The sequence below is a fragment of the Hemiscyllium ocellatum genome, chromosome 9, assembly GCF_020745735.1.
Source record: "Hemiscyllium ocellatum isolate sHemOce1 chromosome 9, sHemOce1.pat.X.cur, whole genome shotgun sequence".
NCBI lineage: Eukaryota > Metazoa > Chordata > Chondrichthyes > Orectolobiformes > Hemiscylliidae > Hemiscyllium > Hemiscyllium ocellatum.
Window position 1 is genome coordinate 27,786,287 of NC_083409.1, and position 18,790 is coordinate 27,805,076.

An 18,790-nucleotide genomic window follows, 5' to 3' on the forward strand; every position below is an offset into this window, starting at 1 on the left:
GGGATTATTGAGCCAGGCCTCCTCTATATGATTGAAAATGTGTTGCTGGTTAAAGCACAGCAGGTTAGGCAGCATCCAAGGAACAGGAAATTCGACGTTTCGGGCATAAGCCCTTCATCAGGAATGCCCGAAACGTCGAATTTCCTGTTCCTTGGATGCTGCCTAGCCTGCTGTGCTTTAACCAGCAACACATTTTCAGCTGTGATCTCCAGCATCTGCAGACCTCATTTTTATTCCTCTATATGATTGCCATCTTCCAACATCACCTTATCCCCATCTACTCCACTCAGAGTTTGTGCATAGCTTCGGTTAGTGGAGGCTCTGTGTAAACTGTGACTCAACCCACAATATCCTTTGCTACAACAGTACAGACCGCTTCTGAGAGAGTGCAGGAGTACTGCGTACAATTTTCCTTAATTGAGGGATACACTTGCATGGGAAGCAGTTCAGAAAAGATTCACTTGGCTGATTGCTGGGATGAAGTGGTTGGCTTGTGAAGAAAGGTTGAGTAGATTGGATCCATATCCTTGAGTTTAAAACAATGAGAGGTGATCTTACTAAAACATGAGGGGACTTTGACAGGGTAGCTGGTGAGAGGATGCTTCCCTTACTGGTGAATCTCAACCAAGGGCAAAGTTTAAAAGTAAAGGATTTCCCATTTAAGACAGAGCCGAGGAGGAATTTCTTCTCTAGAGATTGTTAGTTTGTGAGATTCTCTCTCTTGCCCAGAGAGCAGTTGAGGCTTGGTTATCGAATGGATTCAGCACTGTGTTGGGCAGGTTTTTGATTAACAAAGGGTTGAGGAGGCAGAAAAATGGAATTAAGACTCCAGCCAGATTGGCTTCAGGGCCAAGTAGCCTTCTCCTCTTTGGGTCTTAAGGCATTGCAGTTTGGTAACCACCCAGCATTACATAGATTACTAGAACCCTGTTCCACATGAGCATTTGTACTCCAGTTTGATTCAGCACCATGGTGAGGAAGAAAGGAGAAGAAAATCACCTGTGTTCTACAAATTCTTATTTAACATAATTAGGGCTGGTCACAGAATGCCAACAGTCTGTAGCTATTAGTGACCATCTACCCTTGAGTTTCCTGTTGCCCTTGTGCTCGTAAGTGAGTGGCTGACTGTGGGCATGTCCTAGAATCACTGACTGCAATCACAATCACTAATTAACTGTCAGAAGTTTATAAGCTTAAACACCCCACTTTAACATGCTGACAATTGCAGCTGTAAGACTTCCGGTGTCCTAACCAGTAGGAGTGCTTTGGTCTTTGCCAATCACCTTTTACAGATTCTGAGTTTATGTTTTGATAAAGTTGCAACAGGTTGCACTCAGTTATTTAATGGTGAAAGGAAGATCCGTGAATAGTTTATCATGTTTCATAGAATCCCTACACTGGAAACAGACCATTTGGCCCAACAAGTCCACACCGACCCTCCAATGAGTAACCCACCCAGACCTATTCCCCTTCCCCAATACTCTACAATTCCTCGAACTAATGCACCTCACCTACACATTTCTAAACACTATGGGCAATTTAGCATGGCTAGTTCACCTAATCTACACATCTTTGGACTGTGGGAGGAAACTGGAGCACCCAAAGGAAACACTCTCAGATGCAGGGAGAATGTGTAAACGCTACACAGACAGAACCCGGGTCCCTGGCACTGTGAGGCAGCAGTGCTAACTCCGGAGCCACTGTGCCACCCAGTCTTGCCAACTGTCCCTGAATCACCAGCAATTAATTGAGGCAATGGTCTCATTGTCCCTCTGTTTGAAAGGTTATGGATTTTAAAGGCAGCATATTCTGCCCTTGCTTGCCACTTGCTTTAGTAATTCCTTCTCTGAACTTGTGGCTGAATGCTCCTGCTGATGTGTCGAACAGTTTTTTTTATATAATCTGACTGAGGATCTTAGCCAGGAAATGTGTTTTGCCAATGAGGAAACATTTAAACTGAAATTGCAGGTGAATTACTTAAACAATTAGCTGCAATAGCGGGTCCCTGTTGACATGATTAACTCCGCTCCAGTTTGACCTTGGAGCAATCGCACTGACTGGGTAAGGCAGTCGCCTGTGGGGAAAGGGTTTGCAGGAAACCAAGCTTCACAATGTTACAGGATGTGCAGTGCTAGGAAAACAAACTTCTTGGAAACAGTACAAGAGGATATTGATTGAAGTACTTAGCATACAAGAGAGCACATTGGAGCAGCAGGACTTGATCTGCTAGTCCGAATGCAGCTCATTAATACACATGTCGGTTTAAGTGGCACTGTGCAGTGATCTGGTTTTCAAATTGGACCTGGCATTACTCCTGTGCTCAAGATGGCTATGACTTTGGAATGGAGTAAGGAGAAATCATTTGGTTGGCTAATGAAATTGGCTTATACTTTTGTCTCTGAGGATTTTCTTGGCTGCTCCATTCTGGGGCGTCAGTAAAACTGCAGTACAAAATGACATTTCTAATACAAACAAGGTCACCATGGTTCTGGTGCTTGGTTTTGAGTTTCTTTGTTTGACGTATGCCAACGTACTTCACAAGGCCAGTTGGCTGCAATGATGACTACATCTTGGGATTTGACTCGATAACATGTGCAACTTTAAAATTTCTTTTGCCTGATTGAGTTTTAGAAAGCCATTTGTTGGAATCAGAATGACACAATGAAATCCTCCATTTTGTATCCCTTTTCTACTGAGCACCCCAGGCATCTGTGACTGTAACATTTACCTTAGTTATGTTTGGTGACATTATGTTCTGATCCTGGTCCAGAGCACAATATTTATGTCATGATCTGGTTAGAATAAAGTATATGAAGTGAGAGATCTAGAGGTTGGGGAGGCGGGGTGGAGGGGGGGGGGGGGGGTGGGTTCTTTCCTAGAGAATAAATCCACAAGATTCCACAGTTTTGAGCAATACAACATTAGAACAGTATTACAATTTATGATGTTTTTTTAAAGTCACCATACAGACCATGGAGCTGCTGTCTCATTAGAGAGAGACAACTGGTGGTGATTTAAACTGAGGATCACCATGCCTTTGGCAAGGGGAGAGGTTGATGAGGAGAGTCCTTCATGGTCACCTCAGCCGGTGTGGAAATTGAGCCAAGACTGTTGTCACTCTGCATCACAAATCACCTGTCCGGAGACCATCGCTAACCGACCCCCTGGATGACAACACCTGGGTCCTGACTGCAACACTTATGAAGGTGCTCTTGGAATTAATAAGCAGCTGAGTTCTAATAGCCCAGAGCCGTCTTGGACTCCTCACAAACTGTGTAGTAAAGCTGGTTTCCCAGCGAACTTCAGCTACTGGAGTTTGTCTTTCTCTCTCTCACACTCTCCCTCCCTCTCAGCTTTGAACTCCACTTGAGTGACATCCTGGACTGTCTTGGGAGACCTATTAAAAATCTTGGAATAAACCTGTGCCCTATTGCTGAACACAACTGGATGTTGCCACTACCCATAAATGTTACTAGCCACAGATTGTTAACTTGTTTAGTACAAGCAAAAATAAGAGTAGAGAGTTTTGTTACACTAAAGTTAAAATTTCTTGTGCCAGTTTGAGTTTGGAAAGCCATTTGTTGAATCAGAATCGCATGACAAAATCCTCCGCTTTGTGTCCCTTTTGTACAAGGTGATGAATACAGCATAACCCTTGTGATTTTCCTTAAAAGACTTTGTGTAAAAATGCGTAGATGCTAGGATTATCATGGGGTGGCACGGTGGCTCAGTGGTTAGCATTGCTGCCTTACAGCACCAGGGTCCCATGTTCAATTCCAGCCTCTGACAAACTGTCAGTGTTGTGTTTGCACATTCTCCCCGTGTCTGCGTGGGTTTCCTCCTACAGTCCAAAGGTGTGCAGATCAGGTGAATTGGCCATACTAAATTGCCCATAGTGTTAGGTGCATTTGTTAAAGGAGAAATGGGTCTGGGTGGGTTACTCTTCGGAGGGTCGGTGTGGACTGGTTGGGCCAAAGGCCACTATGGCCTGTTTCCACACAGTAGGGAATCTAATCAAATCTAATCTGAGCCAAAATTGGCTGGGTCACTCTAGGAGACCAGGTAACCTGTTTCATTGATATCACAGTGCCAGTTTCAGAGTTGATGCTAACTGCTTCTCATAACTCCTGTAAGGTTTATGGGGTTCATTTTATTGGAGAATTGCAGTGGAGAAAATATTATGTAGTGTTGCACATGCCACCATGCTGCCCAGATAGCATGGGAACAATCCTGATGAAAGAGGGAGAATGAAGCTTTGTTTCTGAGAGTGTGACTGGTTCATTTGCTGCTGGAACATCTGTATTAGTTACAGAATCTACTGTTTTAATGCTGTAAAATAATCCATGAATCACATTCCCTCTTGTACTCGGCAGGATTTAGTGGAAAGGACTGTGAGATCAACATTGATGACTGCCCTGACCACAAATGTCAGAATGGTGGTACCTGTGTGGATGGAGTGAACACTTACAATTGTCGTTGTACACCTGAATGGACAGGTACGTGAAGAGTTTCTGATGAATTGCTTTGAATTATATATTTGAAGGTAGCTCAGCTTAGATTGAACCAAATTGTCTTTGAAAAGAACTTTATCAGGATTGGTTTATCTCAACCAGGAAGGTGGATTGGGGCATGAATGAAAAGCTTGAATGTGAAACATTCCTTTACACACCTTCAGCAAACAAATTACATCTGATGTGTGGTCCCTTATTTTACATTGACAAATATTATTGCCAAAAACGGTGAGCAGCAAGGTCAGTTCCACAAACAGTAATGAGCTGTTTGACGAGTCGAGGCTATTTCTGGTTTACTGGTTTTACTTTCAGGGAGGGATGTTGGACTGGGTGGTGAAGAACGAGAAGTTCAGCCGAAGCTCTTGCTCCTGACCTCTTTCCAGTGATGACTATTAGAAATGCAGATGAGAACCTTTGATGGACTTTGCCCTCTTTCACTCATATCCTGGGTTCTCCTTGGAGGGATTTGCATCTGTTGGATACATAATGGAGTGCTAGAGTATTGCAGAACCTTACTATCTGTTAAAATAAATTGTCATTGGGTCGATTCATAGCTTATTGCAGAATTAAAGTTTGTGATATCGGGGATGGATAGATGATTGGCTTGTTAACCGGAAACAGAGAATCGGAATAGGTAGGTCATTTTCAGGCTGGCAGGATGCCATGAGTGGGGTGCCAGAAAGATTGGTGCTGGGGCCTCAACTCTTTACAATTTATATAAATGGTTTGGAGTGAGGGATCAAAGGTATGTTCATTAAATTTGTTGATAACACTAGGATAGGTAGGAAAGTGAGTTGTAAAGAGGTCATGAGCCTACAGAAAAAAAGATAGGTTAAGTTAATGGGCAAAGTAACAATGGAGTACAATGCGGGGAAGTGTGAAATTATGCATTTTGACAGAAAATATCATGAAAGGAGAATGTTATCTAAATTGTGAGAAGCTGCAGAGGTCTGGCTTGCAGAGAGTTCTGGTGTGTAAGTGCATGAATTGCAGCAAGTCCGTGTGCAGGTACAGCAAGTCAGTATACAGGTACAGCAAGCAATCAGGAAAGCTAATAGAACATTTATTGTTTATCGCAAGAGGAATTGAACACAAAAATAAAGGGGTTATGTTTCAATTATACGCTGCATTAGTGAGACCACATCTGGACTACTGGGCACTGAATTTAAGGAAGAATGTATTGCATTAGATGCAGCTCAGAGAAGATTTACTGAACTAATACCTTGACTGAGTGATTGCCTTACGAAGAAAGGCTGGGCCTGTATCCTCTAGAGTTTAAGAGTCAGAGGTGACTTAATTAAAGCGTTTAAGATCCTGAGGAAACCTGACTGCTGAATGTTGGAAGGATGCTTCCTCTTATGGGAGAATCTAGAACAAGGAGTAATAGTTTTAACAAAAAAAGGGGTACCTATTTAAATCAATGATGACAAAACATTATTTTCCCTCATAGGACTATGAGTCTTTGGAATTCCCCTACCTCAAAAAGGCAGTAGATATAAAATCTATGAATTTTTAAGACCGAGGTAGAAATTCTTGATTACCGAGGGAATGAAAGATTCCCAGGAAATTGCAGGAGTGTTGAGTTGAAGTAAAATCAGATCAGCCATGATCTTATCAAATGACAAACAGGCTCGAAGGGCCAAGTGGCCAACTCTTGTTCCTTGTTTATACTTTCATAATATTTGAAGCCTGAAACAAAACTTCAGTCATAAGCTGAATTTATTTATCTTTTCACATTTCGCAAGCTGGTTCTCATATTCTTTCTGGTCTCCTTTGCACCCCCAAATCCCCAAACAATTGCATGAAATACATGTCGTGAGGAGGTTAGGTAGGTAAGAAGGGAGATGCAGGATACATAGGACTGGAAAGGGTGTGGGTGAGCTTAAAGGGAAAAGACATGTTTAAAATTAGGTAGGCGAACAGGATATTGGAGTTAATTGAAAGCAGAGCGGAGGAAGGCTTTGTGAACAAAGGAGTTTTTGGTTCAGACCCTTTGGCAGTGACTCTGGCTTTTCAGCTGGAATACATTCTGGGTAAGTGAGCAAGACATGAGTTGTGGAATTGATTTGGTCTGGTTCCAGCTATTTGACTTCGGAGATTGATGAGACTCTAGTTCAAGGTTGGTTGGGGGGCTGGGAGAGGATCTGCAATTTTATGCTAATGCTGTGGTCAGCAAGTTAGGGGTATTTTTTTTGAACCAAAAAGAAAATACATTCAAATTGTCTTCTTTTAAGTAACTGAAATCATTTCAGAATACAGTTTGGAGATAGAGTTAGAGCAGGGTTATAACACATGACTCTGCCCCTCCCTGGTATTCTACTTGATAACTTTCTACCTTGGTGTAAATGTAGGATGACAAAGAATTATATTTCATTTGTGGCATAGAAATGGGCTATTTAGCATGACAATTCTATATAACTTACCTTACCCATGAGTATCCTCCGCCCACATTTCATCTCGCCATGTCAGCATGTTCTTCTATTCCTTTTTTCCTTGTGCTGAGGAGAAAGTGAGGACTGCAGATGCTGGAGATCAGAGCTGAAAAATGTGTTGCTGGAAAAGCGCAGCAGGTCAGGCAGCATCCAAGGAGTAGGAGAATCGACGTTTCGGGCATGAGCCCATTCCTGAAGAAGGGCTCATGCCCGAAACGTTGATTCTCCTGCTCTTTGGATGTTGCCTGACTTGCTGCGCTTTTCCAGCAACACGTTTTTCAGCTTCCTTGTGCTTATCCAGCTTTCCTTTGAATGCATCTGTGCTAATCATGAGGAATCCAATCAGGGTTCCTGATGAAGGGCTTTTGCCCGAAACATCGACGCTCCTGCTCCTCGGATGCTGCCTGTGCTTTTCCAGCACCGCACTCTCGACTCTGTGCTAATCATGTCAACTATTCCATTGGTATCTACTTTCAAATCTCACCCCTCAGTGTGAAAGAAGTTTGTCCTGAATTGTTTTAAATCGGGCCTATTACGGTTAGGATGAGGTGAGTCATACTGGAGTTAATAGTGTCAGCTGCAATCCCTTGACACTGAGTTTTAGTGAGGAATGGTTGAAATAACCTGCCTGTATTTCCTGTCTGATGGAGAATAAACCTTCCTCGTTCGGATGAGTATCTCTTGATTTGTAGCCCCGTTGTGAGACATCAGGACCTGCTAGTGCAGGTGACAGTGTGTTTAGTTACAAGTAACCATCCTGATTCAGTAAAACATTAGTCACCAAAATGCTCTAATTTTGGTGGTGGGGAGGTGCAGGGAAAGTTGTGATTGTTGGATATTAGACAGTAGAGAGACACTTTCATATCTTTGGAACCAGCTTTCCAGACTGGTATATTCCCTAGTTGATATGTTCAAAGGCACCAACGTTTTCCTAGGTTCGACAGTGCCAAACATCTATAGGAGTAGTAATGATCGAAAATACTGGGAATACCCAGCAGATTTGGCAGCGAGGAATAGTGTCAACATTTCAGGTCTGTGACTGTGCATTAGGACCAGTTCTCTTTACAAATGCCTGATATACTGAGAATTTCCAGCACTTATGTTTTTATTTTATATTTTCAGCACCTGCAGAATATTGCTTTTGTATCTCGTGCAGCAGAGTGACCTCGCTTTGACATTGTTATTGTGTTAAACGCAACCATTTGTACACCATGCAATGCCCATTAATAGCCTACAGTGAGAGCTGAGCCAGGCTAACATTTCTGTTTGATTATGTGGTAGGTAAGGTGCTTGGTTTCTACCTATGAACTCTTTATTCCTGTTCTCCCGTACAGGTCAGTTTTGTACAGAAGATGTAGATGAGTGTCAGCTGCAGCCAAACGCATGTCAGAATGGCGGCACCTGCTCCAACAACATCGGAGGTTATAACTGCGTCTGTGTCAATGGCTGGAGTGGTGACGACTGCAATGAGAACGTCGATGACTGTGCGAGTGCTACTTGCATGAATGGGGCCACATGCCATGATCGTGTGGCATCGTTTGTTTGCGAATGCCCTGTTGGCAAAGCTGGTAAGGCTTCTGGTCTGGAATTTATTTTCTTTTCCGACTCACTAATAAAACTGTCAAGTCCTAGCTCTCCTCAATTGGAGAGGGAGTGTGGTGGTGGTAGGGAGGGTTGATAGGGTCGTAGAGATATACAGCATAAAAACAGACCCTTCGGTCCAACTTGTCCATGCCAGCCAGATATTCTAGATCAATGAAGTCCCATTTGCCGGCATTTGCTCCATATTCCTTTTAAACCCTTCTTATTCATATATCTAATGTTGATATTGTACCAGCCTGCACCACTTCCTCTGGCATTCCATACACACACCATCCTCTGTATGAAAAAGTTGCCTCTTAAGCTGAGAGGAGAAAAAAGACCTATATCCTCTAGTTTTGACTCCCCGACCCTGGGGAAAAGACCTTATCTATTTACCCTATCCATGCTCCTCATGATTTTATAAACCTCTATAATGTCACCCCTCCACCTCCGATGCTCCAGGGAAAACAGCCCCAACCTATTCAGCCTCTCCCTATTGCTCAGATCCTCCAACACTGCCAACATCCTTGTAAATTGTTTCTGAACCCTTTTAAGTTTCACAACATCTTTCCTGAAACAGGGGGACCAGAATTGTATGCAGTATTCCAAATGTGGCCTAACCAATGTCCTGTACAGCTGCAACATGACATCCCAACTCCTGTGCTCCTATCCTATCTACTGCAACTCCACTTTCAAGGAACTATGAACCTGCACTTCAAGGTCACTTTGTTCATCAACACTCCCCAAGACCTTATCATTAAGTGTATAAGTCCTGCCCTGACGTAACCTCCTTCACTGTTCACAACCTTCACCTCTAATTTTGGTGTCATCTGCAAACATACTAACTATATCTCCTATGTTCACATCCAAATAATTTATGTAAATGATGAAAAGCAGTGGACCCAGCACCAATCCTTGTGGCACATGACTAGTCACAGGCCTCCATTCTGAAAAGCAACCCTTCCCCACTACCCTCTGTCTTCTACCTTCAAGCCAGCTTAAACATAGATAAGCTTAAATTTACTTCTGACTGTCCTGAGTCTTAGGCTTGTTTTACTGGACATAATTAAACTTAAAACCCAAGAGCCTTCAATATTGAATTGTTGAGCAAGAGCTGGAGAGCAGGTAAGGCTAATCAATCTGCATTTATAATCCTCTGCATCGAGTATTATTGTTCCACTCGCTCCTATTTAGTGGAACTTCTGTTTCTCATTTTAAAATTATAAATACAAGTTCCACCCCGAGTCAGTGCTCAGACAGTTCTGGTTCTGAATATTGTCTGGGTCTGCACATTTCCAAAACATAACAGTTAGGTTTCTTAAGTTTACATTAATCACTGACTATAAGACGGACGTAAAGGCTGTTATTGTTCGGTTTTCTAGCCTTAATCAGCACCTTATGTGTGTGAGTCACTATCAGACACTGCCAAATAGCCCGCCAGTGACTTTAAAATTCTGAGGTGTCCTTTCTAGTTGACAGCATCTACTATGCTCCTACATCAAGAAGCAAAGCTTGCAAGGTAACTAAAAGCTCCTTTATATATTTATGTAAGGTTAATGAGCAGAAGTTGATATAGGGTTCAAATGATGCTTTGTGAAGGTTTCTCAGTGGTACTTTACCTCCCACCATCACCTCCCTCACAATTTTAGATCTTGACCGACCCAACTCCAGTAGAATTTCTAACCTTGCCTTCTGATTTAACGTCCTTGAATATGTCATAGTCTCCACGTTGTTTGTTCTACTCCTTGTTTATGATTAGATTACTCTAATCTCAAAACACAAACTTGGCACAGAGAGGGTAGATTGAAGGAAACCAGGTTAAGTGTGCAGTTGGTATCTTGATCTCCAAAATTGAAAACCGTGTATGACCAGAATTCATCGGGGTGACTCAGTGGAGTTAACTCCAGCGGTAATAGATTCTACAAAGATGTTGACCTTGTTGCGATAGATATTTGTTCGAAAGTCATTAGAAAGTCAGTGGGTAAAGCTTCTGAGAGACAAATAACTTCAGGCTGTCAGGAGGAACATTCAATAGTCTTCACCTTGCCATCAGAATAACAGCAGGAACATTGCTTCTATCCACAATCAAGATGCAAGTTCTTCTGACGACGCATGGCTCAATAGGGAGTCATCACCCCAACTGCAACACCCATTATTCCCCTTGGCGATAATGAGTCATGAATAAGCCTTGCAGCTCTTGGTTGATGAAGTTGTTTTCATCATGTCTTTGTGTCTTGGCCAGTGACTTGAGAAGTTTCTGTCTGATTTTTACTTGGTTGATTTGAAAAGGATGTGGATGCTGTAGTAGAAATGGCAACATTCAGCAGTAATTAAATATTCATATTGTGCTTCAAACCCTGATAATGAACATCATGCATACAGATTTGAAGCTGTGAAGTGCTTCCTGGGAAGATACTCATTTGTTGAGGATCTACTCTGAATTCAAGCAAACCTTATCCACAATTAAAGGGATTCTCATCTCATGGGATATGACTAACAATGGGCAATGTTTATTCAGTACACCAGCAAAGTAAAGGAAAAAATCTGATGTTATCTGTAATTATTGACGTTATCACTGTAAAGGTTTAGGAGGGAAGCTGACAATGCAAATAAAGTACACTTGACCACTCCCGCCTTGTCGAGGGCAATCGGTGATAGACAATAAATGCTCATCTAAACAGAGACACCCACATTCCGTGACAGAATAAAAAGTGCAGCTGAGCAGCCAACTGCAAAACCTTTGTTGCTTGCAGGCCAGCATTACTCAATTGTTCTGCATATGTTTGGCTATCAAAGACAGATTCAAGCCAATAACCTTTCCCAGATGAACAGGAAACCTCTCATGTTGGTTTTATTTTAAAAGCAATTCCATTCTGTACCTGCATTGATTGTTATCAGCGCTGTATTACATATTGACTGGCCCCGTGTATCTTTTTTTGTGTTCATCTGCCGACAAAAAGTATTGCTGTTAATTTTAACAGCACTTAACTGGCTTCCCATGGTTTTTCTGTTTCGTATCAGCAGTGAGAGGCAGTGACCTCACCGGGGTAACTGTCTGGGAAGAGTTAGATGGAACACGTGAAGGGGTTTGAACAAACATCTGCAGCATCCTGTCATCTCCACTGTCTGATTAAACTCCCACGGTTCAATTTAACTCCTTCATGCTGGCTCCCTTGATGTGACCAACTCTGTTTATGTATTCATTCAGTGAGTGAGGAAAAGACTACAAAACGGGATCATAAATTCATTGGGATGGGCAGACTCCTGCTTTTAGTCAAAAATTGAAGCCAATGAGTTGCCAGAGGAAGTAGTGGAGGTTGGTACAATTGCAACATTTAAAAGGCATCTGGATGGGTATATGAATAGGAAGGGTTTGGAGGGATATGGGCCGGGTGCTGGTAGGTGGGACTGTGTTGGGTTGGGTTGGGATATCTGGTCGGCATGGACAGGTTGGACCGAAGGGTCTGTTTCCATCTCTATGATTCTATATTTTTTTGGAGTAGGACTCTCTTTAATAACTAGATCAATTAATGATTCTAAACCTGAGTTTTCTTTTTGTTGTTAATTCAATTAATTAAAGATATTGAAATAGCTCCTGTCACCAAGTCACCCTTAATTTATGTATGGAGAGTCCTTGATGCAGAGCCAGCTCTGAGTGAACAGAACCTCTGTTAGCTCAACTCCCTGATTTGAGCTGTTAATTTGCTCCAGGCATGGAACTCACATATTCTGTGAAGCCCACTTGGTTGACCTCATTCCAGTCACTACAGATACGTGGATATAGTTCACAGCCTAGCCCTGACCTAATATGAATGGCACAACAGCCTTGAGCTAAATAGCCTCAACCTGATGGTATGTTTCTACCAACACTGGTAGAGATGCTAATAAGGTATCCACCATAGAACACACCAGATGGCCTCCTTCTTTAGAGACCGCAATTTCCCTTCCCACGTGGTTAAAGATGCCCTCCAACGCATCTCGTCCACATCCCACACCTCCGCCCTCAGACCCCACCTCTCCAACCGTAACAAGGACAGAACGCCCCTGGTGCTCACCTTCCACCTTACAAACCTTCGCATAAACCAAATCATCCGCCGACATTTCCGCCACCTCCAAAAAGACCCCACCACCAGGGATATATTTCCCTCCCCACCCCTTTCTGCCTTCCGCAAAGACCGTTCCCTCCGTGACTACCTGGTCAGGTCCACGCCCCCCCTACAACCCACCCTCCCATCCTGGCACTTTCCCTTGCCACCGCTGGAACTGTAAAACCTGTGCCCACACCACCTCCCTCACCTCTATCCAAGGTCCTAAAGGAGCCTTCCACATCCATCAAAGTTTTACCTGCACATCCACTAATATCATTTATTGTATCCGTTGCTCCCGATGCAGCCTCCTCTACATTGGGGAGACTGGGCGCCTCTTAGCAGAGCACTTTAGGGAACATCTCCGAGACACCCGCACCAATCAACCACACCGCCCCGTGGCCCAACATTTCAACTCCCCCCCTCCTACTCTGCCGAGGACATGGAGGTCCAGGGCCTCCTTCATCGCCGCTCCCTCACCACCAGACGCCTGGAGGAAGAACGCCTCATCTTCCGCCTCGGAACACTTCAACCCCAGGGTATCAATGTGGACTTCAACAGTTTCCTCATTTCCCCTTCCCCCACCTCACCCTAGTTCCAAACTTCCAACTCAGCACTGTCCCCATGACTTGTCTGGACTTGTCCGACCTGCCTATCTCCTTTTCCACCTATCCACTCCACCCTCTCCACCCTGACCTATCACCTTCATCTCCTCCCCCACTCACCTATTGTACTCTATGCTACTCTCTCCCCACCCCCACCCTCCTCTAGCTTATCTCTCCACGCTTTCAGGCTCACTGCCTTTATTCCTGATGAAGGGCTTTTGCCCGAAACGTCTATTTCGCTGCTCGTTGGATGCTGCCTGAACTGCTGTGCTCTTCCAGCACCACTGATCCAGAGATGCTAATAACTCCATTAATAACTTGCATCTATTTGTTTATTAATAGAAGCATAATTGGACATCATTGACTCTGGGATGGGTTTTGGGCAACATGTTGAAGGTGCAGAAAGCAATAGAAGTTTAATGAGGAGATTCCAGAGGTTGAGCACAGGAAACCTGAAGGCTATCCAACAGGAAGGGAATGAAGAAAGTCTAAGATGGGCAAGAGACCAGAATTAGAGCAAAGCACCAAACTTCAAGAGTTTTAAATTATCTGACTGCTTGATCAGCATCCAGTACAAGGTGAACAGAGATTCCCTCCAGTTAAACATTAAATAAAGCTGTTGTCTTTAATCCCTGCCGCAAACTGTTCCTTAGACCTGGACTCCATTCTTCCCCCTAGCAAGCTGTCTTTAACTAAACAAAACTTTTTGCAACTTTGGTGTTAAATTTGAGTCCAACACAAGCTTCTGAATTACACGTATGCTCTATTTCTGAACCCACCTGCTTACCTCTAGAACACTACGTGTTAACTCTAGGCTTGACTACTTCATTACCCCTCGACTGGCCTCCTGTTTTCCAGATTTCTCCATCCATTTGAAACTTTTCCAGTATCCTAACATGTATAAAGCCCCAATCAGTGATCATCCCTGTGTTGACTGACTTTCATTCACCGATAAACCAACTTTGTGGGCTTAAAATTTTGTTCTTGTTTGTGAATCCTTGCATGGCCTGTTCCCTCTCAACCCATGTCCACTCTTCCAGTCTCATCACCCTCCGAGACACCTGCACTCCTTACGTGTATCATCTTACTCACCCCAATTTTAATCATTCCACTAGTGCTCTCTGTGCAAGGTCCCTAAACTCAGGAGTTCCCTCCCTAAATATCTTCTTTCCACCTCTATGCTGCTTGAGAGCATCTCTGAAAACCTACTTGTTTGTTCAAGCTTTTGCTGACTCTAATACCTCCTCACGCAGCTTGAGGAATTTGGTTGCTAAAGTTCATTTCAAAGGTCTTGGATAGTTCTATTACATTAACGAAACTAGATTAATTGTGAATCTGGAGGAAATTACAGCAAGGAGCAGAGGAGTGGCTTGAGGCAGTGGAAGGATTTCAACACCTGATAGGAGGGAGCTTTAAAAATTGCCCTTGGAGGACCCAAAGTCAGTGCAAGCCTGAAAGCACTGGTAATGGGTGAGTGGGTCCTGGTCCAGCCTCTGATGGTAATGGCTGAGTGGGTCGTGGTCCAGCCTCTGATGGTAATGGGTGAGTGGGTCGTGGTCCAGCCTCTGATGGTGATGGGTGAGTGGGTCATTGTCCAGCCTCTGATGGTGATGGGTGAATGGGTCGTGGTCCAGCCTCTGATGGTCATGGGTGAGTGGGTCGTGGTCCAGCCTCTGATGGTGATGGGTGAGTGGGTCATTGTCCAGCCTCTGATGGTGATGGGTGAGTGGGTCGTGGTCCAGCCTCTGATGGTCATGGGTGAGTGGGTCGTGGTCCAGCCTCTGATGGTGATGGGTGAGTGGGTCGTGGTCCAGCCTCTGATGGTGATGGGTGAGTGGGTCATTGTCCAGCCTCTGATGGTGATGGGTGAGTGGGTCGTGGTCCAGCCTCTGATGGTGATGGGTGAGTGGGTCGTGGTCCAGCCTCTGATAAGAGCAGCAAAGATTTTTATGAATTGAAATTTAGAAGGTGCGAGATGAGGGACTATGGTTGGAGGAGCATTACAATAGTTAAAACTTGAGGTAATAAAATGTGTGAAATAAAAACAAATGGGCAAAGATAAGGGAGAAGATGGGGCACTTTGTATAGTCAGAAGTGGCAACAGAGTGCATACAGATTACCTGCAATATGGAAAAGTCCACACCGACCCTCCGAAGAGCAACCCACCCAGACTCATTCCCTTACATTCACCCCTGACTAATGTACCTAACACTATGGGCAGTTTAGCATAGCCAATTCATCTAACCTGTACATCTTTGGACTGTGGGAGGAAACCGGAGCATCCGGATGAAACCCAGGGAGAATGTGCAAACTCCACACAGACAGTTGCCCGAGGTGGGAATTGAACCCAGGTCCCTGGCGCTGTGAGGCAGCAGTGCTAACCACTGAGCCATCGTGCCACCCCACTAAACAACCCAGTTTAGTCATAAACCAGTGCATCAACTAGCAGTCAAGAAAAGACAATAAGAGAATAAAAAAGGTAGATTATAAGAGAAAAAGTTTTTCAGGAGCTGAATGTGAATTCTTGAATTGGAATCTGCTAGAGTTGCCAAAATTCCTTTGTGTGCTCAAGAAGGAGAAGGTAATAAGTTAATAATAAGTACTTTGTAATTTTCTGAATTCTGTTCCTTTTCCTCCATTGAGGAAGTGTTTTTTTTGCCTGTGAGTAATGAAAAATTGTTTATTTTTAGGTATTTTCTGTCAGGTGGATGATGCGTGTGTTAGTAACCCATGTCATGAAGGAGCCACATGTGAAACCAATCCTCTAAAGAGAAGCTTCTTTTGTAGTTGTCCCCCTGGATACAGGGGAGCTATCTGTGATGAGGATATCAATGAATGTGCGCTGGGTAAGTGTCTGGACAACGGAAAGCTTTTTATCTTGTCATGTCGCTGATTGTATTCTACAGCTGAACAACTGAGAGTTGGCAGTGAGCTGTCATCTTTAACTGCTGCAGTATGTATGGTGAAGGTCCTTCTAAGGTACTGAGTTTGGGAATTCCAGGATTTTGACCCAATGAAAATATCGAAATTATCGTTTTTATCAAACTCTGGATGCTTGGAGAGGAACTCAATGATGATTTTCCACAGACCAGGTACCTTGTCCCTCTCATGTTCACAAGAGCCTAGTTGAGCTCATTTAAAACTCCTTTCATGTCGCCTCAATGTTGATGGTTTCCTCCTGTTGACTTGTGGTCCTAGGGTAATGTACTGCTATAAATCACAAACCAGGGATGTTTGAATCTGTTAACGTACTCTTTTCTTTAAAATAGAATAATCCTTAAACTCACTGTCCTTGCAAGCCATTACTTCATTTCAACCTTCCCTTTCCCGTCAAATCCTTCAATGTTGTCACTGCTTCCTGTGCCTGGGAATTCCAAGTTTGAACTGGCACGGTGGCACAGTGGTTAGAACTGCTGCCTCACAGCACCAGAGACCCAGGTTCAATTCCCGCCTCAGGCAACTGTCTGTGTGGAGTTTGCACATTCTCCCCGTGTCTGCATGGGTTTCCTCTGGGTGCCCCGGTTTCCTCCCACAGGTTAGGTGAATTGGCCATGCTAAATTGCCCTTGGTGTTATGTGAAGGGGTAAATGTAATGGGAATGGGTCTGGGTGTGTTGCTGTTCAGAGGGTCGGTGTGGACTTGTTGGGCTGAAGGGCCTGTTTCCGCACTGTAAGTAATCTAATCTAATCTGAACCCCTTCAGTCGGACTCATACCTTTTCACCAAAACAGTACTTCGTTGGCTCATTAGAGTTGCAAATTATGTCCTATGTGATTGTAATGGTGGTGAAGTATCCCTTCTTGTCCTTATTCACCTGTCTGCAATTGACCATACCAACCTTTCTATAACACCTGTCTGCTGTTGTCCAGCCAGGTGAGATGGTACATAGCCAGAAAGTCACTTCAGATGGCTTCTCCTCTTGTTTGTCTCCTCTAGTATTCATAAAGAACTATCCTTGGCCGCCTTTCTCCTCTACACGCTGCCCCTCTGGAGCATTATCTGAAAACACTCGCCATTCTTCACATGCCTTATGGCAGCACCCAGCTCCACCTCACTCGAATTGCCTGTCTCAACCTCTCCACTGTTTTTGAATTCTCAGACTGCTTATCCGACAAATAGTATGAGGCAAGCAGAAAGTTGCTTCAGCTAAATGTTTGGAAGATTGAAGACATTATCTTTGATTGCTGACACAAACTCTTTCAACCAGCCTATAATTTAATCCTTCTCCATGGTTACTGTCTGAGACTGAACCAGAATCTTCAGTCTTAGTGTCACATTTGATGGGACCTTCTGACCACTCAATTCCATCATCGCCAAAGATGTCTGTTGTCACTTTTGTAACATTGCCCCGACTCTGCTGCTGGCCTAGCTCATCAGCTGAAGTCCTCATTCATGCCTTTTTTTTATCTCCAGCCTTGATTACTCCAGTGTACTCCCAGTTGGCATTTTGTATTCCAGCCCCTAAGTTGAGGTAATCCAAGTCTCTTTGTGTGTGCTCTAAGCCACAATAAGCCCCATTCACCCCATGAGCCTCTGCTCAATAATCAGTATTGGCTCCCAAGTTAAACCAATTCTCATCCTGGTTTTCAGAAAACTCTGGAGCTTCAACCCTCCTGATCTATGTAATTGTCACTCCTGTGTTGCGGTTCTACACAATTCTGGATATTTCTGCACCTCCAGTTTTCACCTCCAGAGGAAAATCCCCTGACTTGAATCACCCCACCACTGGTGGCCATGCCTTTACCTGTCAGGACTCTCTCTCTAGAAGTCCCTTCATGTGTGGAAGCTTTGCTTCCTCTCTTTTTTGTTTCTCTCTTTTGAGTCTCTTCTTGAAAACCTGTCTCCTGACCATCTTCCCTCATGTCTCCTTGTAAGTCAATGTCACATTTGAGAGAAACACTTTTTGGGACATTTTGTAACATGAGAGACACTAAGTAAGTACAGATTTTTGTTGACACAGAATTATTGGCATGTACGGTATTGAAGGATGAGAACTTTAATGAGAGGGGATGCATTTCTCATAAGTAAATGATAATTGTGTGCAAGGGTTGCGTCATTAATATTCCAGAAGCTAGAAATCATACAAATGTCTCTGACCTTTTGTACATTTACATTGTAGGAGGCAATCCCTGTGAACATGGAGGGAAATGTGTCAACACCAAGGGCTCTTTCCGCTGTGAATGTATTGTGGGTTACACAGGACCGCGTTGTGAGACGGACGTCAATGAATGTCTTTCCATGCCATGCCAGAATGATGCCACCTGCTTGGACCAGATTGGTGAATTCAAGTGCATCTGTATGCCAGGTGGGAACTAACAGGGCAGAGGAGGTACATATCTGACCCATTGGACACATGTTTTCAGAATACATTAGCTTGTGCATTCCAGGCTGGTTGTCACAGGGTAAAATGATGGTTGAGACATTTACTTATCATGGAAGTCAGATTCAGAACTAGTCTGCAACAGGCCCAGATATGGTAGGAGGGAAATCTCCAGGTTTAAGTAAACAAAAAGACCAATGAGTGAAGCAGTAAATGCAGCACAAGTTAATTTCTCAATTTAACTTTTGTAAATGCCG

At 43.7% G+C, this 18,790-nt stretch overlaps 1 protein-coding gene across 1 annotated transcript in view; it reads left to right on the top strand.

The window, feature by feature from the left end:
• Positions 1–18,790, top strand: part of LOC132818941 (neurogenic locus notch homolog protein 2-like) — a 158,129-nt gene that overhangs the window by 75,531 nt on the left and 63,808 nt on the right. Inside the window, exons 5-8 of the mRNA XM_060830086.1 lie at positions 4,374–4,496; positions 8,278–8,511; positions 15,905–16,060; positions 18,333–18,518. Of these exons, the coding sequence (XP_060686069.1) occupies positions 4,374–4,496; positions 8,278–8,511; positions 15,905–16,060; positions 18,333–18,518 (699 nt within the window). The remainder of the gene's footprint in view (positions 1–4,373; positions 4,497–8,277; positions 8,512–15,904; positions 16,061–18,332; positions 18,519–18,790) is intronic.